Below are 25,719 nucleotides of genomic sequence, written 5' to 3' on the forward strand. Positions count from 1 at the left end.
CGTTTACGGGAGAGGATTTCAAAAAGTATCTACAGGAACTCAATGTTAAATATCATCACATCACTCCAAGACACCCCCAGGCAAATGGGGACGTAGAACGGTTTATGAGAACTATCAACAAGGTGCTCAGGGTGTCCAAGGCTAACGCCAGCCCCTGGAAGGTTGACCTCTTCCGGTTCCTCCGGAACTACCGGGTCACGCCCCACAGCTCAACCGGCATACCGCCAGCAGACCTCATGTTCGGCACCGTCATTAGATCTTCGATCCCGCATCACCCTAGCAGAACCCCGGACGCGGTCAACGAGGAACGCACAGAAAGAAGGAGAAGGGATGCTAACGCACACATGAGCGGCAAGCGGAGAGCGAGGCCGTCCCATCAAGTGGGTGACCAGGTCATCATGCTACGAAACCCCTCCAAGTCAAAACTTGACACCAGGTACGAAGAACTTCCATGGACCGTCAGCAACCGGCATGGAACCATGGTAACTGTGACACGAGGACGCCGCCAAGTGACTAGAAATGCGTCATGGTTCAAGGCCATACCCCGTACCCTATGGACCGATAAGGAGGGCCATCGGGAATGCGAGGACACTCCTCCCAGCGAAGAAGAGCCGGAGGCCATCCCTGAGGAGAAAGGAGCGGGGGATGGAACCTGGGAGCCGGTGGATGCACCCGGCCTCGAGGACCTGAACAGCGAAAACGAACCAGAGCATGAAGCAAGGGAGAGTGGCCCCCGCGAAGGGCGATACCGGCTGAGAACAACGACGAGACCGCCAGCCAAGCTAAGTGACTATGTGTGGTAACGGGTGCCATGAACCCCATGGCAGGGTGGCTGAGTGTTGAGGACTGGAAGCTTATGTTGGACTTTGCCGTTGTTTGGCAGTTAGTGTGATGTTTTTGTTTGTTTTATAATAAAGGAGGAATGTTGAGTTCCGCCCTGCGTCCCGCTACGCGGTGACGCAGGGCGTCCTAAATAAAAGCCCCGCCCCCGCGTTCGGGAGGGAGTTCCGGGGCCGACCAGCAACCTGTGTGGGTGTATCTTCATTTCGCTCCCGCTGGAGCTGCGCACCAGGCCGCGCGGCCTGCTAACATTCTGCCAGCCCCCGCGCACAGGCCGAGGGCTGACGACATAACACTCGTCTCCATCACGCTGCAGAAAAAAAGAAGCAGACAATTTTCAATTTCTCCCCCATGGGGATGAGAAGCGACTCACTCAATTGACTACTCCCGCCTGGGGGAATTAGAGAAGCGGCTTGCTGCTGTCATAAATAATGAAGGATCCACCTGGGGGAGAGTGAGCAGCGCGGCTCTGCCACCGGCGAGATAGTGGGAAAAGCTCCCGCCTGTGGGAGAGACTTCGGCCCGCTCTCAGCCTTCATTATCGGAAGAACTCCTGCATGGGGGGAGAAAAGCAGCCTATGTTGCTCCATCATAGCAGACACGCTCCTACCTGGGGGAGAAGAGCAGTCAATGCTTCTCCACCTATAGGACGTACCCCTGCCTGGAGGGGAGAGAGCGCCCCACGACGCCGCATGGCGTTGAACTCCTGCCTGGGGGAGAGCAGGCGGCCCATGCCACAACATTGACTTTTAGTGCTCATGTCTGGGGGAGAGCAGGTGGACCATGCTGCCACAAGGACATTTGGTACTCCTGCCTGGGGGAGAGCAGGCAGCCCACGCCGCAACAGCGCTATCATCCCCTGCCTGGGGCAAAAGACCAAGGAACGCCCTGCCCCCCTGGACATTCGATACAAAGCACTCCCATCGGGGGTGGGGGGGAGAGGTGCACCGCCTCAAGCAAGGCACTCCCGTCAGGGGGAGAGGTGCACTGCCTAAAGCAGCTCCTGTCTGGAGGAGAGGCCTAGGAGGAGAAGAGCGGACCATGCCGGTACAGTACTGGACACTCCTGCCTGGGGTACAGGCCTGGTTGGACAAGTGTGGCTCAGCAAGAACCAGCGCTACAGTGGCTGTACCCCAGAGCCCACGACAGGGACCTCCTGCTGGAAATGGAGCCTGCAGATGGTGTGACCTGGACCTCTGCAGATCTTGCACCCGTCACCACAAAAAACTCCTGCCTGGAAGGGAGCCAGCTGATGGCACGACCTGATCCACTGCCCACCCTGCAATTCAGCACCTCGAACTACTCCCTCCTAGAAGGGAGACAGCATATGGTGTGACCTGGACCGCTGGCCATCTTGCACCCAAGCACCACGTATCCCTGCCATGAGGCTGGCATGACTGCGGCTCTCCCGGGTGAGAGTGCTCATGCGGTCGCATAGAAGGCGGGCAACAAACGACAGCCTGGCCCAAACAGGTTGCTGTCAGCGCCTGCCTGGGAGAGAAGAATGGCGCAGCAACAATCGACACCGCCATGGCTTCATGGAAGCCACCGCAGTGACTCTGCCTATACTTGTGGCTGGAGAGGCCAGGAGCAGACGACGCAGCAGGGCACGTCCCTGCCACCACCACCACCATGAGAAGAGCGCTGCGGCAAGCTCCGCCACTGCAGTTGCTGTACACCAGAGCCCACCACAAAGAACTCCACCAGGGGGAGACAACAACTATGTGACAGCCTTACTAGGCTGTGGTTCTTCCCGAAGAGAGTTCTTGTGCAGCCTGGCCGTGGCGTGGCAGTTACCGCTGCTGTATCAACACACGTTCTGTGGGACAAGGGGAGGGGAGACCTGAGCACACTGTGGCCCTGATTGCAGCATGTGCCAATTCTTGCAGCAGGAAACCTCAACCGGATGGGGCTGCCGCCACGGTGGTAGCAAGAAAGAATATCTGCCTGAAAGGGGAAACATGGGCACGGGTCTGCCGCTGCTGTACAGTGGTTCCTTAACTGGTGAGGGACGCAAGGAGAGTGTCCGCCCCTTGCCCCTATCTGCATTGAGGAGAGGAGACCTGAACGACAAAGATCTGCTACAAGGGACAAAGACCTCCTAGGCACACTGGAGGACCATCCTACAGCAGGTGGGCCAGAGATGTACTGGAAAGACAACAGCTGATGTGGCCTCTGGTATTCTCGGGTGCAGCTTTGCAGGCTAGTGGAGCATACTCCACCTTGGGTGAGTGGACAAACAGAGACTGCTCCGTGACCATCTGTCAATGTGGCCCCGGTATCCACAGTGCAGCCTTTCAGCCAGTGGGGCCATCTCCACTTCCTTATTGGACTAATAATGCTTTTAAGTAACTAAGCATCAAAGGTGTGTCACCCACCAATGTATATATGTGCATAACAATGCTTCCTAACGACCCACGAGGTCGGAGCGAGTTCCGTAGTTGTTGTAACACATGCCATCTTACATGCTGTATCATTTGTTTGTCTTTACTCTTGGAATGGGATGTTGTGACCTCAGCACGACACCATGAGGTGCGTGCTGAGTCACATGTGGATTGTCACATGTGCTAGTGAGGGAGTCAATAAAAGAGCCAAGCGGTTTCCCATTCGGCAGTTGCAGAGACACTAGCCCTATCCTCTGTGTCTTCTTGCAGCCTGGCTCTGCCGGCTGCGTCATGGTCCAGTTAGGCCACCCTGCACCACAGGGCACCATCAACACGGTGGGACCAGACTCCCCGGCCCCACAACACCAATGTCTCCCGATGCTGAGCAATGCAGTTCAGCGTGAGTCTCTGTGACCCGTACGTCACGTGAACTATCACACTGAGGAACGACGTAGGGTCCTTTGTTTCTCTTGTTGGCCAGGAACCTTCAAGGCACCGAACATCTTGCTCACCATCGCCCACAGCAGAATCAGTGATGTCACCATAATGTAACGGATGGGGCAGCCGACCAGATCTTGGCTGTGCCAACAGTCATCACTCCTGGCGAGGCCACTTCCTGGTCTCAAGAGGCCCCTGGGGCTCCCGCTCATCACTAGGAACAGACCTCCGGGTGCTACAGACACACTCCAGTCACATGTGCTGTGAATTGTAGGCACACAGACTCTGGGCACATTCCCCATCCTGAATTCAGCCCATGGACAGCTCACCATGGGTTCTCAGGTGTTGGAAGGCCCTGCATGAATCTTTTCCCAGCTCCTTTGTCCAGCTCAATACTCCTGAACCTGGGCAAACCTTCAATGATTCTCCCCCAGTTACTCCTCTCTGCCAGTTTCCAGCCATACAGGCACTGTGGGGGACACTGGAGCCCTTCCCCTGCAGTTTGCAACTCTGGGTGGTCTTGGCTTCACAGAGCAGAGCAGCAGGGTTGAAAGGAGCATACCAGCGCCAGCCCTGTGTGAGTGCTCCAAACAGTCTAGGGACTGCCCCAGCACAGCGCCATTCTTCAGCCCTGTGTGGTGGGTAATTGACATTCGTGGGGCAGGGGCCACTGTCTAACCATGCCTGCACCCCCAGAGCAGGTAACCCTTGTTCCTGGTACAGTTCCTTCTCGTCTGAGTCCAGATCAAAAGAACACCTCTGTTGCCAATATTAATATGTGTCCTTGTCCTTGCTTCCTGCTCTTCCCCCCTCTTCCCTACCTCCCACCCACCGCTCTCCCATTGGAAAACAAGCCTGTTTCCCATCGAGGGTCTACACCCTCCGGGCTCTGTTTTGTTTTTCTGCATTTTGTGGCCATCCTTGCTGAGGGGTGAGTTCTCCCTGTGTCTCCTGAGGCACAGGGATATATTTCTTTTTTAAGCGCATTTCAGCGCCCCTGCACCTGGCACCTGCTCCCCCTCTCTCCTTGTCCCCTTGTCCTCGCTTCCTGCTCTTCCCCCCTCCTCACTGAATCTGGGAGTTTTGCTTTGTGCTCTGTTTAAAAACTGAGCCCTTTTCCACCCCTCTAGAAAATTTGAATCTGGGTGTATTCCATTGTGCTGTGTTTAAAAAAGGAGCCTTTTTTCCCCGTTCTAGGAAAGTTGAATCTGGGTGTTTTGCATTGTGCTGTGTTTGAAAATGGAGCCTCCCCCAGCCCCCTCTAGGAAAGTCTAATCTGGTGTTTTGCATTCTGGTAACTGTGGCACTGTTACTGGGTCTCTTTAGGCTCCCTCCCACCCTAGATCCCCCTGCAAGGCATGCCGTTCACCGCTGTGTGTTACAGGTTCTCCCCCTGTGTCTTCCTTTGTTGCCCCCCACTGCGCATCCCGAGTTGTGTGCCATAGGGCTGTGTGTCGCTCGCTCTTCCCTCAGGTCTGTCTCCTCCCTGCTACCTCCTTCACACACTCTATGATGCTTGCTGTTTCCCCCCATCACCTGTAACTGCTACTCTATCTCCTATCCCATCCCTCTCACTCATTCTGGTAGGAAGAAGTTCAAAAGGGACATCCTGGTCTCCAACACAGGCCTCCCTATCACTGATACCTACACCAGCGCTTCCTCCAGACAGACCCTTGCCAACATCCTCTTTGTTGTTCCCTCTCCAGGCCTATGGAACCCCCATATGGTCTCTGTTCTCTCCTCTTTTTCCCCCTCTCCCAATAATGGTGGCACTCAGTGGGGGGTTCTCCTGGTCCCCTTCCAATCCTCCAAGACCATCATTAATGTCTGTCTGAATGGCACTGTCTTGGTCCAGGGCCCTCAGCCCAATCTTCTCCGTTTCCCCTGTCTTATCAACTTCCTTCCTTCTCCTGCTACTCCTACCTACACCCCTTTGGCTCCTCTGACAACTCCCTCTTCCACCACCTCTCTGGCACCCTCCTCATCTTCTCTGGCTACGCTGCCACCTTCTTCCTCAGCCACCTCTCTGGCACCGTATCATCCTCTTTGTCTACTATGCCATCTCCTACTTCCTTCTCTGCCCACTCTCAGGCCCCTCACCACCTCTGAAGGGCATACCTTTTGCCTGTACCCCTCCACAGAAGTCTTTCAAATGTCGTCATCTGCTCTGCGTCACTAATCTCAACTCTCGTTCTGCTGTCAAACACTCCTCCGACATCTGCAGACTTGTCGAAGACCTTGATCTGGATGTTCTTGGTCTCACAGAGACATGGTTCACAGCCAGCTCTGTCACAAGGTTTGATACTCTCCTTCCTGATGGTTACAAGATCCTCACCAAACCCAGAACCAACCATCCAGGAGGTGGAGTAGCTCTGATCTTTCCGCAGTGGATCGCTGATTCTGTCATTTCTATGCAGTCCTACTCCTCCTTTGAATACCTGGTCTGCAGGCTCTCTATCTCTCCTGGCCTCTCTCTTACTGTGGCCACCATTTACAGGTCACCTGACCAGGTTGCCCTCTTCATCTCTGAGTGGGCCAACCTCTCCTCCTCTCTCCTTGCCTCTACCTCTTAACTTCTCCTCCTTGGAGACCTCAACATCCATCTGGATACTTCTAACCCCTCCTCAGGTCTCTTTGGCAATCTCTGCGACTCTCTTGCTCTTTCTATTCTACCCTCTGGCCCGACAAACTCCACCGGGCACACCCTGGATGTTTTCATCTCCTCTGACATCCCCCTCTCAAACCCTCTCACCACTCCTCTCTCTTGGACCGACCACTTTCTTCTCTCTTCCCACCTGACACTCTCTGTCCACCAGATGAAGACGACCCCAGCACTGCCACCCAACTTCTCTGCCATTCAGCCCATGAAGCGTGTGTCAGTGGAGGCTTTGGCTGCTACTTTCTTGCCTCCTCCTACACTTGCGGCTGACTCACACTCTGACACAGCCCTCTTTAACCTGCATCTCTCTATCACTAACACTCTTGATGTCCTTGGCCTTTGTCATGAGAATCCGTTTGAAGCCCACCTCCAAGTGCAACTCTTGATATGACTCAAACCTTGCCAGCCTTAAATGCAAGTGCAGGGTGGCCGAGAGGAAGTGGAGGGCATTAGGTGCATCCTCTGACAAACTTGCCTGTCACCTGCTCTAAAGGCAATACAAACTCTCCGTAAGGGAGCCTACATCCAAGCCAACGTCCCTGCGGCCTCTAACAGCACAGCCAAATTCTTGAAAATCTGCAAGGAGCTGGCCAATCCTGATGTAGTCTCCACCTCTCCTATTCACTCCCATGCCCTCTGCACAGCACTGGCTTCTCGCTTCACCACTAAAACTCAGGACATCCTGTCCTCTCCTCTTCCTCTCCCTCTATCTCTCTTGGCCCCTCTCTGGCCGCCTCTCCCTCTCCTCCTCCTTTCTCCTCTTTCCCTGTGTTCACTCCTGATGATATTTCTAGACAAGCCCGATCTATGAAAGTATTATCCAAGCAGGTGCTCCGCTGGCTGATTTCTGCAATCACTCTTTTGCCATGGGAACCTTCCCCTCCCCCTAAAGCGCTCCAGTGTGAACCTTCTTCTGAAGAAGCCTTCTGCCGATCCTTCCTCTCTGGCAAACTATCGCCCGATCTCTATCAGTCTTTTCCTGGGCAAACTCCTAGAAAAGCTGGCCATCTCCCAGCTTACTCTCCACACCGAATCTGTTGGTTGTCTCCATGACCATCAGTCTGGCTTTAGAGCAGCCAGAAGCAATGAAACTGCTCCCCTGAACACCCGTAAAGACCTGCTCTCAAATCTCGACTCTAGCCTTCCTTCTGTCATCATCCTCCTTGATCTTTCCTCTGCTTTCAACACGGTCAACCATGCCATCCTGATCAATCATCTCTGTGACAACCTGGGCATCATGTATCAAGCCTTAGCCTGGTTGGCCTCCTTCCTCTCCGATCGACCCTCCCAGGTCCAACTGGGGTCCTTTCTCTCCACCACCTCTCTCTCTCTCTCTCTCTCTCTCTCTCTCTCTCTCTCTCTCTCTCTCTCCACATGTGGTGTTTCCCAGGGCTCTAACCTGTCACCCTGGATCTTCAACCTTTACTTGGCAACTCTGGCCCATCTCATCTCTACCTCCTAACTTTCAGTTGTATGCAGATGACACTCAGCTCTCCTTCAGGCTCTCCTCAGCCTCCTCTCCTCTCTCACTCATTCCTGATTGTCTATCCATGATTCAGGAATAATGTGCTTCTAACAATCTCTGCCTGAATGCCAGTAAGTCTCATTGGGACCCCACACCTGCTTTCCCACTTTCAACCTGGCCACCCTCCTTGGGGCCTCTACATGTACCTTCCTGCGAGGCAAAGAACCTTGGTGTCATCTTCGACTCCACCCTCTCCTTCTCGCCTCACACCACAGACATCTCTAAGAAGTCCCACGACTAGCTGCACCTCCTCAGAGGTATTCTTCCTTTTCTCACTTTCTCCCAGAAGCTCACTGTCTCCAGAGCCCTGGTTCTCTCTTGGCTGGACTTCTGAAACAGCCTCTTTCTAAATCTGCCTGCCTCTACTCTTTGCCCCCTTCAACTAATCCGAATAGGACTGTGAGACTTGTTGTTACGCTCACCTGGTCTCCGCTGGGGCGCGGTTGGAGCCCTCCCTGGACCTGGCTCCCGTGGATCAACTCTTTTCCCCAGCCACTACATTATCGAGGACCCAGGATACTGGTTCTGCTCCTGAGAGAAGATGAGAGACGGTGAAAATGGTGTGGTGACGTCGGGATTCACCTCAACCCTTTCGTGCCAGAAGATTGTGAGCAAGAGTTTGTCCATGCAGGCTCACCTATTTTGATTGAAAGATGAGCTCTCCATCCTGCTTTCTTCCAGCAGGGTGCTGTAGATGGACCTAGTTGCGTCACTGGTCCTTGGCATGAAGGTCCAGACTGGCTGCGACCATTCCGTCTTGAAGGTAAGTTTTGTAACTATGATTATTGATTGTATTGATTGTATTAATCTTCCTCCATGATTATTGTCCGTAACCCTATATTGTCCTTTCTCTCTCCCTTAGGTATGAAGATGACCCAGGAACGTGTGATGACAAATTCTACTCTGGAGGAGCTGCCAGAGGTAAGTGGCCTCTACCTGAACCTCGCTGCTTAGCGTATGAAAGTCTATGCAAGTGCTAACCTTGTGTTTCCTTTCCCTTTGCAGGTGAAGATGATTGGTGCTTGATGGGCGGTTTACATACTCCGACAGGCAGCCGGAGATGAAGATCCTTGAGGATGGAGCTTCAGAAGAAGATCCCGTGTTGATGGAAGTTCGGGACTGGTAAAGATGCCGGGCTGCACCTGCGAGGGGCTGCAGATCCAGGTAAGTTATGTGCATGGCTGCAGAAGGAGAAGCGATCGCAGTGCTTCCAGCGAAGGTGCGGCTGACTCAGGTAAGATGCGCGCGTACCTGCAGATGTGAAGCAATGGTGTGGCTGACCTCAAGGAAAGATGCGCGCGTAGCTGCAGAAGCGAAGCAGTGGTGTGGCTGACCTCAAGGTAAGATGCTGGAGTAGCTGCAGAAGTGAAGCGATGGTGTGACTGACCTCAAGGTAAGATGCTGGAGGGTTCCGGAGACTGATGATACACGTGCTGAAACTGGTAAGGTCTTCTGAACGGCGGTAAGCGTTGCGCTGCTCTAGCAGACTAATGCGAAATGCCACCATGCGAGTGGGGCCGGCTTATATAGCCTGGCCCCAGCCACTCCCCTTAGGCCCCGCCCTGAGGCCCCACCTTGCCACTCCTCCTGCCTTCTGCACGTGCCTTCCATGCATTGCTAGGGCCACGCCCTGCCCAGATGCACGTGCCTTCAACAGTCTGTGTGCAAAGCACACTTTATAATGAGCTTGGTGCCAAAGGCACCAAGACTGGGTCCATTGGGACCCTGAAGGATGTGAAGTGACTGGCCAATGACTTGTGCTTGGCCTCAAGCCCAGGGATCGTATCTCTCCAGCCCTGAAATCTCTCCACTGGCTCCCAGTGGCTGAAAGGATCAAGTTTAAGACCCTGTGCATTGTCCACAAGGCTTTCTGGGGCCAGGGACCACACTAAATCTGACTCTCTCCTAAGCACTTTCCTTCTCAAGCCCTCCGCTCATCCACCTCCAACTCTCTGAGGGTCAGACGCTTATCCAGGCTGAGAGTGAGGGGTAGATCTCTCTCGTTGGCTGGTACCTTCCTCTCTCAAACTTGAACAGAACACCTCAGGTTCAGGAAGCAACTCAAGACCTTCCTTTATGCCTCTGATTTCTCTCTCTCCCCTGCTGATGTTCTTGTCTGCTGCACTAACTGGTTACTTGGCCTCCCTCTGAGCCTTACGGGGACCAGGCTCCTTCATGACCAGTATCCCCATGCACTGCCTCTGTGCCTACAGCTCACTAGGGGCTGTTTCTGCAACCCCACAGACCCCTGCCTCCCTGCACTTACTTAGAACCGGCCACCCCACTTACTTGAGCTTTGCTATTGCACTCTCCCTTTCCCTCCCTCTGGCACTTCTCTCCCTTCCGCTTGCATGATCTGAATGACACAAGGCCTAGTAAGATCATTTGTTTTGATCCCCTTTGTCTTTCCCTTCCTTGTGTTGTCACGCCTAGAAACACTTGTGTACAGGAGCGTTATAAATGACTTATCATATCATATCATATCTTGCAATTGTATCAGATTGTTTCTTCGTACATCAATCATTCCTACAATATTCTGGGTTGGAATGATGTCCCTAGGTTCTGACCCGATCAGGTGTCCGCCTTCCCATTCCATGCCCCCGGCCGATACAAAATGGTGAAATCATACTCTGTGAAAAGCAGTGCCCAATGTAATTCTCTGGCAGATTGATCCTATGCTGATTTTCGGTACTGCAGGTTTCGATGGCTGGTGAAGACTGTGACCTGGTTTCTGGCCGCCAAGATGTAGTGTCTCCATTCCTTAAACGTGGGCTTGATAGGCAGGAGCTCCTTGTCAGTTATTCCTTGTCAGTTATTGCATAATTTCTTTATACTGCAGTGAACTTTTTTGACCGAAAGACAATGGGATGATGCTGTCCAGTCTCTGGATTTCTTTGTGACACGACTGTTTCCATGATGTACGAGAAGTCAGGATTTGGATGTCTTAAAATCGGTGCCATGATGAACTGTTGCTTCAGGGTTTGAAATGCTTGTTCTGCCTATTTGCTCCACTGGAAGGATTTATGTTTGCATAGTAAAGAGGTGATTTGATGGACAATATCAGAGAATTCCAGAATGAAGCATCTGTAGAAATGTGCAAAATGTGAAGCAAATGTGAGAAACTTAGTAAACTCTGTACGGTTTTCACCGACGTGGGGGCAGGCCACTGTAGAATCGCCTTAACTTTCCAGCTGTCCATGTGTATCCCATGTGGTGATAGAATAAAGCCCAGAAATATGTCCTGTGGAATGCGGAACACTCACTTCTCTCCCTTAGCAAAAGGTTGGTGCTGCCTTAATCACTCTAGTACTGCCTTGACATGTGTCACATGATCACCCAATGTTGTTGAGTACATCAAGATATCGTCTGTGTAAACAATGGTGTAGACATCCATTATTTCACGTAGGACATAGTTCATGAAATACTCAAACACTGCTGGGCCATTGCCTGAGCCAAAGGGCATGACCTGATATTCAAAGAGGCCATATTTGGTACAAAAGGTAGTCTACTCATCACCCTCTTTTATGCGCACTGGATGGTATGCTCCCCAGAGGTCTAGTTTTATGTACACAACTGCCCTTAGAGCTGATCCAGGTGAACATTATTAGAGGCAAAGGGTACCTGTTCTTCACCGTAACATCATTTGACTTTTGATAATCAATGCAGATCCAAAGATTCCCTTTATTTTTGGGAACAAAAAAAAGGGGCAAAGCTGCCGGGGATTTCGAATGACGGATAAACCCGTTAGCCAGGTATGGGTCCAGATAAACGCCAAGGTGTTCATTCTCCTGTTCAGTTAGCAAGTAAATATGGCTGCCAGGTGCTTGGGCCCCAGGAATCAGATCAATTTGAAAGTTGTATTGCCTGTCTGCTGCAAGGGTGTTTGCCTGTTCCTTTCTGAAAACGTCTTTGTATCCCTTGTATACAGGCGGAAGCAAACCATGGAGTCCCAGCCCTCACTCTGAGCAGCAAGGCGTGGCTACTGACAGAGAGCCGACTGTTCTTGGTAACTGAAGGCATGACTGAAGGCAATCATTAGAAAAGGTCAGCCTTTTCACCTTCCAATCGATGTTTGGATTGTGGGTTTCTAACCAAAGCAGACCCAAGATAACTTGCATGTGAGGAGCATTGGTCAAATCAAAGGATATCTGTTCTCTGTGTCCATCTTGGCACAATAAGCATAGAGTTTCGGTAAGTAACGTTACCAGGCCGGAAGGTAACAGTGTACCATCCACTGCTACTACATTCTCCACAATTGGTTTCGATAACGTTAGTACACCAATTTGTGTTGCCAGTGTTTGGTCCATATAATTCCCGATGGCCGCACAGTCTGGGTATGCTTCCAAAGCATGCATCGTTTGGGGTCTGTGGAGGCTGACTAGTATGCTAGGGTTAGCAAAATGGGAGACTTGAGGTTCTCGTTCTATGTTCGGCAGCCGAGTCTCACCGCCTACCGGCTTTCTAGTTTCCCGACTGACTTGCCATGCTGGTGGTGTCTAATGCACCTACTGCCTTGCGCTATGGTTTTTCTGGACAATCTTGCAGGAAATTACCTGGTTTTCTGCAAGACAGGCACAATTACTGTTGTCTTTGCCGATTCCTCTCTTCTTTGGTCAACAGACGCCAAACACTATCTGCATCGATTCAGTGGGTGGTTTGGTATTGCGAGGATTGTTTTCCTTTGGGCATGCATAGGACGTAACTCTGAATGAGAAGAATCTGTTCTTCCTTCCTGCAGATGATAATCTAGTTGTACAACTAAATCAATGAACTCTGAGCACCCAGTGGGTTGTCAGGGATCACTGGGTCTTATTCTGTGATGGTGGTTGATTGGGAGTGGGATTAGTTTAGTTTTACTATGAATTATTTCATTTAGTGCTGGTTGGGCCTTAACTCTATCATTTAGAGTGTTGACAGAATCCCAAGTCAAGATGGAGGATCACTGCCTTTCATTGTATACCTTCAGCTGAGCAAGTCAAGTGATTTTGGTGATCCAGTTTTGGGGCCTGTTTGCCTGGGCCTGGACTGATTTGAGAGAGCCAAGAAGAAAGATTTGGTGATTTCAGGAGAAGCAGGAATGAACTGAGAGCTGTGGGATTTTCAAGTTAATGAGATAAGTACCTTGCTGACTTTCTCACCTCATCTGTTAGCCAGTCAATGTTGTGAACCATAAAACCGACTTGGAAATGTTTTGACGTGGAAATGTTTTAATTATATTAATATCTATGAGTTCTTAGGGCAGGAAGGCAGGTTTGATGCTGTGAGGTGCGCGCACGACTTTCTCAAATTTGAGCGAGCACGGATTATAATGAATCCCTTTCTTTCTCACACATGAGAAGGAAGTGAAATGTTAGCTCAGAATTAATTTATAGGTTGTAGAAACCAGACGCATTAGTTTTGTCATTTATTATAAAAGTAAAACAGTTCTTTAATAGTAGGAAGGATAGATTTTAAAATAGATAAGTAAAGAAAACAATTTTAGCGAGGTTAAGTTGAGAAAGCAGAGAAAGATTTATCTGAGACTTAAGGTTTAAGAAGCTGACTTCAAAGGCAAGAGGTAGTTACATGACTTTGTTGATCTCGGTGACTACATCCCTATCAGTGGAGAAAGGAGCGCGGGAGACTTTGTAAACTGCTGGCATCCTAGCCAATGAAAACTATTAGTCATTGACTGAAAGTGTAAAGAGCTGTGGTTAGTGAACAGTGCTTAAAAGAGGAACCAGTTATCTGTGCATGCTTTTGATCTTTTGAGTAAAGACAGACTTGTGTCTTTGTGAACTCAGTTTCCAGCCCTCCAAAGTAAAGCCATTCAAGCAGTGTTGTTTCTTATTTTGGTGAAGCTTCCAATGATTCCATCCTCTGGGCTAGTAGCAGAGGATTAACAGGTACAAGAGTAATTCAGCAGTTCATTTTTCTCAGAAACAAAGTTTATGTTTGGTTCTGTATGCTGACTGCCATAATCTCTGCTTCATTCCTCACTGCAGATCATCCTGAGGGTCCAGAGTTCCGAAAGGAGTCTGTTATTTGTTATTTTCTCCACATCCCCTTTCCCCCAGAGGTGTGGAATTTTTAGCTGTAGAAATTATTGGTTGAGTGTTTCACACCTTAGAGGGTCTGTTGGGGTTCAGCAGCTCTGCAGATAATCAGAGAAGACTCAGCCTGACACGGGTGGATTCACTACCTGAACAAGGACATCTTTCAGTTCACCATGAAGCCCTCTGGGAAACAAAGATGTACGTTTATCTTCTGGCCAGTTCATTTCAGCTACTGACCTATTAAAGGTGGTGATATATGCCAATGGATCCTGTGATCCCTGCCACAAAGACAGTAGTTAATTGTCTAGAGCCTATGCTTGAGACTTTTCGGAAAACAGCTTCTCTAATTCCCTCTGAAATCTCCTAAAGAATAGGGTAATTCATCTCCGCAAGTGTAATGGACCCATTCGCTGCATGGCTCTCTAGGTAGGAAAACACAAACACCACCTTTGTTTGATCATTCGGGAAGGTCCCAGCTCTACAGAGAAAAGTTAATTTGCAATAATTCATAAATATAGTGTACTTCTGTGGATCACGTGAACCGCTCTGGTGGGGCTAATGGAACTGGTGTTGGAGCGACCACCTGAACGGGGGATGGTGCAGGTAGGCTGGGAAGTGGGGTCCCGGTAACAGGGCTTGTCCGGCTTGGGATTGAGTTCAACCGCTTGGTCACTTCCTCTGTTTCTTTTCGATTAACTACCAGCTTGCAGCGAAGTGTATTTGTCTCAGAACTAGCTGCATGTACCTACTCCCTAAGCTCCCCTAGAATGACGGACAACTGATCTACTATTTCCGAGGACTCCATCCCACCTGGGATAGACAAAAACATGGGCTTGCTATTCTGTAACGCTTACCTGGTGTCTTCCAGGGGCGGATGAAGACCTGGATGACACCTCAGATGCTCTGCCCAAACCACTACCTGACGCAACCATGTGGGGTGCCCTGAAGGTACACCCACTCACTCACAGCAAGAGAGGTTGGATGTTCTATGGTTAATGTGGGATGCAGCACCCAGAGTTGCTTTATCTTCAGCTGTGTGTTCCCTGAGAAAGACAGAGTCAGGATTAGGAAACTTCCCTGCAATGTACTCACTAGATAATGCCTCCCTCATAGCCCTCTATGGGTTTCTGGGTGGTTGACTCACCATGTGATGCTACTTGTGTTGCACAGACCAGTTATATCACTGGGCCTGGATATCCAGTCCAGCTGCAACCTCTTTATCTTCTCAACTCTATATACACAGTTTCCTCTTGCTGCTTAGGTTGCAGTGTTTAATTTTCCATTTGTCTTAATATGCTGAAAGTCTCTGCCTTTTAATGTTGTTTTCAGGAATGACATGGGTAGAGGGATTTTAGGCTAATATGTATATGTTTCTTTTGGAACAGAATCAATTGGGTTTGGTCCTTAACTATTCCTTTGCAGGGAGAAGGTTTCCCAAACCATCATGGAGGTGAAGCTTCTGGGAGCTGATTCGATTGGATTGTATCCAGTTGCTTATTGATTGTTAGACTTACTTGGAGCCTGAGTAAACATTGTAAACTGCCTTTCATTGTCCTTCCTTGAACAGGAAGGTCCTGTTTCTTGTACTCTGTAGTTAGGCAGCATAAGCAGTTTTGTATCTGACCTGAAAACTTTGTGTGAGGAGTGATCTGGGCAGCATGGGACAAGACAAGCGTTTACTTGGTGGGAGCTCAGCAAAATAAGAACAAAGAACTTTCTCTTCAAGCTAATTTATGAAAGTCAATTGTTGCTACAGTTGAATCGTTTAGGTATTTAATAAGGTTTGAAGTGCGCATGTGTAGCGATTCGTTTCAGCAAGTAGCAAGTTCAAATGTATTAATATTACTTACCTTCTGAGCGCGAGCAAATGTTTCATGTTCACATACAGTGCGTACTTGGCTTAGTTCAATGTAAAGTCAAGTGAACTTCTGAACATTAGAGGGCAGTGAAACGCAAGCGCATTGTTTGAGACACTTGCTCTTCATTTGGCCATGCGTAAACCGCAAATACAGTTTCTTTAGTACTTCACGCAATACGCAGAGGCAAACGAGTGAAACACTATATCAATCATCCATTTCAGCTGCACGTATTCACCCAAGGAGAACACTTATCTGCTTAAGAGAGTAACGTCTGCCTGTAGATTATTAGCGTTCTCTGAGGACAATCATGTAACAGACCTGCGCAAGGGAAACGTTTCAGAGGTCTCCACGCGACGAAAGGAAGCAAGTACACAAATTGATCTTTTAGAAAAGACTGAGTTACAATAAAAATAACTTATTTAAGTTTGCTAAAGATATGGATGGTGGAGGGCAATGTGGTATGCCTATTTTATTTGTACAATAGACCTTTGGGATTGATGACCTTGGCTTGTCTCCAGAAATTAGCTGAAGCCACAAGCTCGTCCTTGCAATGCCATAATGGTCTTGTTGTGTTGGGGGATTTTAATCTCCAGGTAGAACCCCAAAATGATATTATAGTTCTCTGGGATGATCAATATGTGGGTTGGGATATTCCATCTCTTATTGCCACCGCCCCACATAGTGCATCGCCTTGCTATAGAGTCGGTTTGTATTTTGTTCAAACTGAATCTAAGGACGTGTAATGGCTGCTTTGAAAGTGACCAGCCTGGAAAAAATACCTTCCATGGTGTTAATGGGAGCTCCCTGATAGATTATATATTAATATCAGGAAATTAATGGGCTAGGATTGGTGATTTCTCAATCCAGGATAGACCAGAGAGTGACCATTATCCCCTAGTAGCAGAAATCATGTGACACATTAGGGGGGAGGATGGGATCATGGAACACCATCTTCACCAGCCGACGTTACTAACTGGTCATGCTCGAAATGGGGTTAGATGGGTTAATTTGTTGGATCTGGGCTTGAAGTCAACCATGTATGCCTCCATTCTGAAAAAATCACTGTAGTCTGTGATATAGACTCCAATGATAACAAGGTACTGTGTGAATTTGAGCAACTCGAAGAGAATTGGCTACCTCTTGTATCTCTCCCTGCACCACATTGTCAAAAGGGAGAGTGTCTCTTGCATAAATAGCCCATTGGGGATTAACAAATCTGTCCTACGAGCATTAAGACTAAAATATAAAGAGCTAACTGGGAAGAAAAAGAGAGTTTGTGATTGAACAATGGAACAGGTTAAATGGCACCCTGAAAGCAAGGGATACTTGTTCATCTGGAAGTTGGTTACTGATAAGGAATGAAATGGGGACAGAGATTTGCAAGGTAACATTTGTGAGTATGAATGGCGAACCCATTTTGAAATTTTTTACCAAGACGATATCCAACCAGCCCCTAGTGTGGCAGTCTACAGACCATTGGCCCCAACTCATTTTTTATTTTCTGTCAGTGAGGTGATGGATTCACTTAACACCTTAAAAAAAACCAGAAGGCGACAGGCCCTGACTTGATCCCTATAGACCTCTTTAAGGATGATGTAGCTATGTGGACAGTGGAGGTTGTTTAATGCTATTGTGCATAGTGGTGAGATACCAGCTTCCTGACGCAGGGCGACAATCGTACCTATCTATAAAAAGGGTGGTAAACTTTCCCAAGCCAACAGCCAACCTATTTCTCTTTTGGACGGTGTTGGTAAGCTCTTTGGGAAAGTACTCTCAAATCTCTCCAGGAGTGGGTAGAACAGGAGGAAGTGGTTAGTTACCTCTAGGCTGGGTTCAGGCCAAATAGAGTTACAATAGATCACTGTTACATCCTTTTTTTGATCAACGCCAAATATACCATCCTAAAGAAAATGTACCCCTATGTGGTCTTCCTGGATCTAAAAACTGCTTTTGATACCGCCTCAAGAGAGCTATTGTGGAACATTCTGTTGAAGCGTGGTGCCCCGACTGATTTGGTGGCCATTATATGCTTGTTATACTCTGCCAATAAAGCGATTGTTAGATATGGGCTGGGTGGTGAGCAGGCTGAGGAGTTTGCGGTAAATGTTGGAGTAAGACAGGATTGTACCCTGGTTCCCATTTTATTTAATATCTATATACAAGAAATGATTGATGCACAGATGAGTGGGTGCCAAGATTGCCCCAAGATGGATACAGATACATACCCTGCGCTTTTTTACGCAGATGATGCAGTTCTCTTGGCCACCATGCCTCAGGTTCTGAAACATGCTTTAACTATCTTTGACACTAAGCGCATAGAGATGCAGTTGTCTCTAAACATCCCAAAATGTAAAGTGATGGTCTTTAGGCCCCAGGTGCCAAAAGGAGATCACTAAGATTGAGTGTACGTGATTCTGTCATTGAACAAGTCACCCATTTTGACTAACTTGGAGTGCGTTTTAAGGACTCTTGTAGCTGGCAGCCACAGGTAGCCAAATCAGCACACTCCTTGACTAAATATTGTGGTGGAATCTTGTCTTTTTTTGTCAAACATGGTAGAGGTGCAATCTCGCCTGCCTTGCAATTACCCCACAAACAAGCAATACCTGCGTCTATGTATGGCTCTGAATGGTGGGGACACATTAATACCTCTGAGCTGGCTATATGTGAAAATACATTTTTAAAGAAATTATTGCTCTTGCCTGGGTCAGCCCCACCGGCTCTGGTCCATTTAGAACTTGATAATAGTAGCGTATTGGCTCGGATTTCACTGAAACCAATACTGTTCTGGGCCAGGGTATGGAATGGAGAGGAGTTAGGAAAATCTAGGAATGCTCTGTCTCACCTTATGAGCCTCGAAGGGGGGAAAAGTTTAAAGTGTCTTGTGCATGTGAAAGCATGTCTCTTCCAATTTGGCCTGCCAAATTTGTGGAATAAGCCCCAGGCCCATCAGGCATGGGATTTGAACACCCTGAAAACAGAGGCAAACATGTCAATGTATGAAGATTCGATAGCCAATGCCACAAAGTTGAAATTCGATGTGGAAAACCTTGAAACTACAGCGGTATTGGGGTTTAAGGTTTACATGGATACCATTATTTCGCCATGGGAAAAACCTCTTTTATGTTTGATTCAGACTTGTTTTTTTTTCCAGCAGCATGTATAACCAAGAGATGGCAAGGGGCACAACCTGACCTCTGCCTAATGTGTGGATCCCACACCGAGAATATTTTACACTTTCTCCTAATTTGCAATGAAACCCATTACCTGAGATGTATGTAACTGCGACCTATTTTGAATGATGCTGGTTTTCGCCATGTAGAACCTGCTCTAAGGTATTTAATAGAATGTCTGCTCCCCTATGTGGTTTTTAGAACTGCACGTTTTATCTACTGGGCATGGTTGCTGAGAAATAAGACCTTTAAGAATGTCTATGGTAATGTGGTAAATGATGAATAAGTGTCAAGGGCTGCGAGCAATTGCTCTCCTTGGTCACTATTGTTTTACTATTATAACTGCTTAACAGATGTGCACTATGTGCTGGCTCATGGAGCTCTGTTCAAGTTTTATCTTCTAATTTTTGTATTTTTATGCTAAGTAATTGTGTACTTCTTTCTCCCCATGGGCTGCTAAACTTGGGAGTTTTGTATGAGTTATGCTGCCGATTTGCACCTGTTGACTCGTAATTGTGTGTACCTACCCACTCCATTGATGTAACATTTGTAAGCTTTGTACAGGAACACTCTGCCGATTTGTACTTGAAGTGTTTTGTATATGTGTATTTGGGCTCTTTAATTTATTAACTGTAGTGTTTGTTCACTCCTACGATGTAACAATTGCAAGTTTTGCACAGGAATACCCCGCTGTTTTGATGAATGATGGTGCTGATTTGCACCTGTTGACTTGTACATTTGTGTATCTGCCCATTCCAATGATGCAACCTTTGTAAGCTTTGCACAGGAACACTTTGCTGATTTGTATTTTAAGTTTTTATATGTGTATTTTGGCTTTTTATATATTAACTGTAGAATGTGTCCATTACCTCGATGTAACAATTGCAATTTTTGCACAGTCCTAGTCGAGTCCCCGTACTGAAAACATGGGGAAGGGAAGCCAATCGCTTGAATATCCTGACATATCATTTCTTTTTATATATTAACTGTAGAATGTGTCCATTACCTCGATGTAACAATTGCAATTTTTGCACAGTCCTAGTCGAGTCTGTAAAAATAAAAGGGCTGATACTAATAAACTTATTGCCAATCCTAACTTCTAAATACAAATAGTGTGGAAAACAATGTTATGCCAAAGAAAAAAGTGTTCAAGAAATGATATGTCAGGATATTCAAGCGATTGGCTTCCCTTCCCCATGTTTTCAGTACGGGGCAAAGCAGCACACTCGCGTTTAGCACACTCTCTGGCTTCTCTAGCATGAAGGATGCAGTTCAAAACCTCAACATCAGGGTCTTCTGTGCAAAAGCTTCTTTGCCATTCATCCAGTGTTCCACTCCCACTCCCAGAAGACCCCTGATGCATGTGATCCTCCCACACTGGTCCGCCCCCAGGAACTGGATCCAAAAGTGATGGCCGTGTCCCGGCCACCTGCATGACAGATCCCCGGGGACTAGTGGGTAAGACATCTTCTGGTTTCTCACAAAGCCCATTCGGAGAAAAAGCTATTTACTGTGGGAGAAGCTTTACAAATGAAATGTGTTTGTGTCTATTTTCATTTTCATTTTTGAATCACAGGGAATGTCATGTGAAAACTCAGTACAATATACATGTTGTTTGTATTTTTCATAAATTCTAATTGCTTATAAAGTATATACAAAGGAAGTAAGCCAGCCTTGGTCTATTTGCTATGTGGCCTAGTTACGTGTGATAGCATACAGACAGGTGCAAAGCTGGTAAAGTATTTTCATCTTACTGCATGTAGTATTTTCATTTTACAGCGCGTGGTAAAATGCAAGGTAAGACAGGTCATTGTGAATGGGGTCATATGCTAAGGGGCTGGTTACATAGATGACAGTATTCAGGTGAACTGGTAAGTGTATTCGGAGATTCCGCCAGACAGATCCCGATCACCACATGATAATGAAATGATGCTTTAGTGCACATGAGATCCGGTGATTGGTTTACCGCTTATGATTCTGATATAGGAATAATATCAGGTAGTCCTATGTATTTGGTGCTCACCAAAATACCACAAAATACCCCAACATGCTCACCAAAATACCATAAAATACCCTAACATAACCCCTTCTGCACAGCCATTAGCCACACAAGTGAGACTTGCTTGGTACTTAGAGAGTGGATGGGAGCTTGAAATGGGCAAAGGCAGTGTAACTGCCCATGTGTGCAGTCCCAGATATAACACAGGGGATGGTACACTCTTATAACCACAGGAAAAGGCTGTAGCTTCTCATGTTGTCCAGTTTGTACAGTACAGTCTCCATCTAGTTTCCACTAATTTACAGTGCCATTTATTGTCTGTTGGTGTGGGCAAAAAATGTGGAAGGGAAGAGTGAGGCACTCTGAAGACTGAAAAGGTAGAAACATTAAGGGTTACTTTTCCAAGCACCTGCTGAATCGATATTTACACATCTTCTCGATACTTCAGCACAAACTAGCAATTGGGACCACCTAGCTATCAGGAATGACCTAAAAACCTACTACTTCCGAGTAAGAACTGCCTTCAAAATTGAATAAGAACCAGTGAAAGGCACACACTTGCTGACTGTTGACCACATTCCCCAACACATGGCACATCCTACAAAACACACCGCCTCAATGGAGACACACCAGATCCAACCAAACACATCTTAACAAAAAAAGATGACTCCACCTCTATGCATGACTACTTGGATCATTATCTGTTTCTAATATCACACATTAGATCACTCAATACACACTACTTACAGTGACACACAAGTACTCACTTTTGAGGACACATTGTAGAGTATCCACCAAAAGCGACAACACACAATTTCAAACTGCATAAATCTCATCCAAAAGCCCATGTCATGCAGAAAATAAAGAACAGATCCAGACAACACTCATCAACTCAACAGTGTAGACACCACTTGCAACAGCAGTTAGTGCATCCAACAGCAATAAACATTAACTACACTAAACAAATACAACATCAATCTCCAATGACAGCCAGTGCTATGACAAAACCTAGACAGCTTTCATTCCCAAGATGCCGTGCAAATACAGCACACAAATGTTAAGTAACATAACATAACTACCCCATGTGAGTGAGATTGTGGCCACAGACAATGCCTTTACTCTCCCTTTGTTGCAAGAAATATGCAAATAGATTCATGCAGCAGTGCATGCCCAAGATGGCCACTGAGAAGTAAGCTTTATGAATACACAACAAGAGGATATTTTCGAATGCACAAATCCACATTTGCACTTGAACAAAAGAATACATCCTTTTGTGCATAGTGTAATATCCTGTGCTTTTCTTTCGTATTGTTCACCTTATGCCATGGTACAAAGAGGATATCATTGTGTAGTGTTGTCACAATTCTAGAACATGTTTGCTTTGTAATGGCTCCAAGCTGTAATCGATTAGGGCCACTCCCAAGGATGGCTCCACCATACGTTCATCAAAGCCTCCTGTGCTCACCTGGTATTGCAGTCCGCTGAAGCATATAAGGCATCTGCATTTGCGGGAACCGTTCACAATGAGTGAGATCAAGTGACCTGGATCTTGGCATTGGAGGACACAGGTGGTATTTCCTGATGGGCTGGAATCAAACAGTAAATATAAGATAGATTATGGGTCTGCAATTCCACTCAGCCAGCATGTGCTCTAAGATCAGGGTAACACAGGCACTGTGTGTACTAGGTTAGAACTATTATCCAAAGAAATATACATAATTAGGGCTCGCTCAAGATGCATGCTGACCCATTTCAAAATAATGTTCAGCCCATCTTCATTGTTTGCCATTGGCCCCAACAGCCGGCAGGTGAAGCCGGCCCACTCCAAAGGCCCACTCACAAGACTGTTTCCTGCCTGGCCTTGTCAGGTCATGGAGGCCTGGAGCCTCGCACACAAATCTGCAAAACACATCTTGTCCACACATCGCTATTACTGAGTACTGCACGCAGTCTTCGAGATATAACAACCGTTTGGTCCACAAACCTGCTGCCCCTGCGTTCACCAAGTGACCCACGATACAACGCAACCTACGCTTAACTTTGAGAACAGTAAGTGTTTTGCCACCAAAAACATACCAGTACTCCACCCGCACAAGTCGCCTCTCAGGCCGGTGCACGCCCCGTGAGAACCCCCCATGCCACTCTTCCCCTCCACTCCCCTGAATGACCACACCACAGTCGCCTTCCTGATTCGCACACTATTCGTATGTAACACAATCACCCCAAAACCCCTCCTCCCTTTCAACCCCCAACCTGCATGGCAACATTCAAACCTGATCAAACCCTGACCAGTCGCTCTTTACCTCAGTGCTCGAACCCACCCCTTCTGTCTCCTACAAACAAGGCGAACTAGCTGACCACAATCTAGGCAAAATCACTGCGAACTCTCCACGCAACGATATTGCCATGGTCACCACTGCATTCGCACGGAATGAGCCCTTCACAATGTGCCCCACGCATCTCAACCTATGCTATTTCAACACTGCCACTGAACGCGGTGACCACATCGCTAACCCCACCAAAAAAGCTAATGCTGATCCGATTGTGCCCTTCACCTTGCGTCCTGGTGCTGGATTCTGTGCACGTGCTATAAATGTTCCAACGAACGTTGCTCCTATTGAGCACTCCGACACTTGTGACCTCATTGACTGTGCAAAACCTTATTCCCATGCAGTAAATGCTATGCTGAATGCCACCATGAATGAGCCCCTCACCATGTGTCCTGCTATAAATGCCTATCTGAATGTTGCTCCGAATGAGAGTTTTGATTCTTGTGACCTCAATGACTGTTTTAAACCTTGTGCCCATGCAGTAAATGTTACTCTGAATGCCACCCTGATTGAGCCCCTCACCATGTGTCCTGACTCCTGTATTCACAACAAAGATGTAGAACCATGTGCTCATGCCACAAATACCTCTACGAATGCCGCATCGAACGAGCCACCTACCTGCCCTAAACACCCTGAACCCCACGGTCTCCATGACCCTACAGAAACACGTGTCTCTGCTGCTGAGACCAATGAGAAGCTCGATGCTATCCCTAATGATCCCCTCCCTGTTACACTTGTCCAGTTCGTATCTGCCTGCAAACCTAACCGTCATCACAAGAGTGTTCCTCACATAAGGAATGCTGCTATAATCGATACCAATCACACCCCTGGGATCAAATCAGATGGTCCCAAAACTACATTGCCCACAGACAGCCCCAACCTAGCCCTCTTCAAGGGCGGACTTATTAATGCCAGATCACTATTAGCACACACCCTGGATATCCACAACCCCATCACCATCAACCAACTCGACATACTTGCAATCACAGCAACATGGCTGCATGCAGCAGCTGGTCCCTCCTTATCCTTAGCTATCCCAGAGGGGTACACAATTTACAGGAAAGATAGTCCTCTAGCTAAAGGAGGCAGGGTCGCCTTGATCACTAAATCCAATCTGACTATCAGGGAACCTCCAATCCAATCCTTCCCATCAGGTGAAATACTTTCACTCAATCTGTCAATACCTAACACTGCCTCACTCATCTTCCACATTATATACAGACCCCCAGGCCCACTCCAATCCTTTGAGGAGGACATAGCCCTCTACTATCTAATAGCACTAAGACCTCCTCTAGAATTATCGTCCTAGGTGATTTCAACTTAGGCCTCCACGACAAGACTGACAACCCTGCCAGAGCCATATACAACACCATTGCCTCACTAGGCTTTACCTAGCGCATTGACCTCGCCACTCACGATAAATGCCGAACCCTAGACTGACTCGCCGACTTGATTGGTTCATCCAGTATCACAGCAAACTCCCCCTGTCCTTGGTCTGACCACAACGTTATTACCTTCACCATCCCTTAGCAAACCACGACTAAAACTTCTCATCAGCTTGCCCCTGCGTCACTTGCGAGAAACATACGCAATATTAAGCATACAAACTTGCTCCTATTGCTACTCCCCATTACAGATCACACCCACTCTACCGCTAGCCCAGCCTCTATGGTAGGGTTATACAACACCGCCGTCCTACAGGCCCTCGACAAGATAGCACCACCGCAAACCTAAACCAACAGCCCACCTCAACTCCTGGTATACACCCAACCTCAAAAACCTAAGATCCACCAAATGCGCCACCAAGTTCACCTGGAAAGTCTCCCCTACCAAAGCCAACGGAGAACTCTTCCTCACCTCTGCTAAAAAATACAAGCAAGTGGTACTTCAGGCGAAGATCCTCACATACAACGAGCAAATTTCCAACACTAAATCACAGAGGAAAGAACTCTTCACTATCCTGCGGGAACTTGAGTCCCCAGTCAATCTGCAAGAAACCTGCCACAAAGACGAAGCTTTGTATACTAACATCCAAAAAGCATTACTAGAGAAAATATCTATGTTCCAGACCAAAATTGCTAATAAGAAAAAAGATAAGATACCCGCCACAGATCAGATACCCTCATTGACACCCTCAACACCACCTAAAAATACAATCAACCTTTTGAATTCAGGCCTGTCTCCACCACAGAGGTTATCAAGATCATCTCTAGCCTCAAACCATCCAGGTGCCCAGGCGACATCTGGCCCGCCCCATCTATCAAAGATTGCGTCATGGAGCTTGCCCTATTTATCACCTCCCTTATCAACTACTCCTTTGCACAAAGTAGCTTTCCTAACAACTTAAAAGACGCTTGGGTACTCCCACTTCTAAAAAAACCCATCACTTGACCCCAACAACCCAACCAACTACCGCCCCATCACCTCTGTCCCATTCCTCCTCAAAATCCTTGACCAAGACACCTATCTTCAAATAC

At 47.8% G+C, this 25,719-nt stretch overlaps 1 protein-coding gene across 1 annotated transcript in view; it reads right to left on the reverse strand.

The window, feature by feature from the left end:
* CIMIP2A (ciliary microtubule inner protein 2A) overlaps positions 1-25,719 on the reverse strand; it is a 511,305-nt gene that overhangs the window by 334,752 nt on the left and 150,834 nt on the right. Inside the window, exon 4 of the mRNA XM_069609900.1 lies at positions 22,378-22,498. Within this exon, the coding sequence (XP_069466001.1) occupies positions 22,378-22,498 (121 nt within the window). The remainder of the gene's footprint in view (positions 1-22,377; positions 22,499-25,719) is intronic.

This window comes from Ambystoma mexicanum, chromosome 8 (assembly GCF_040938575.1).
Source record: "Ambystoma mexicanum isolate Mex_15411 chromosome 8, UKY_AmexF1_1, whole genome shotgun sequence".
Taxonomy (NCBI): Eukaryota; Metazoa; Chordata; class Amphibia; order Caudata; family Ambystomatidae; genus Ambystoma; species Ambystoma mexicanum.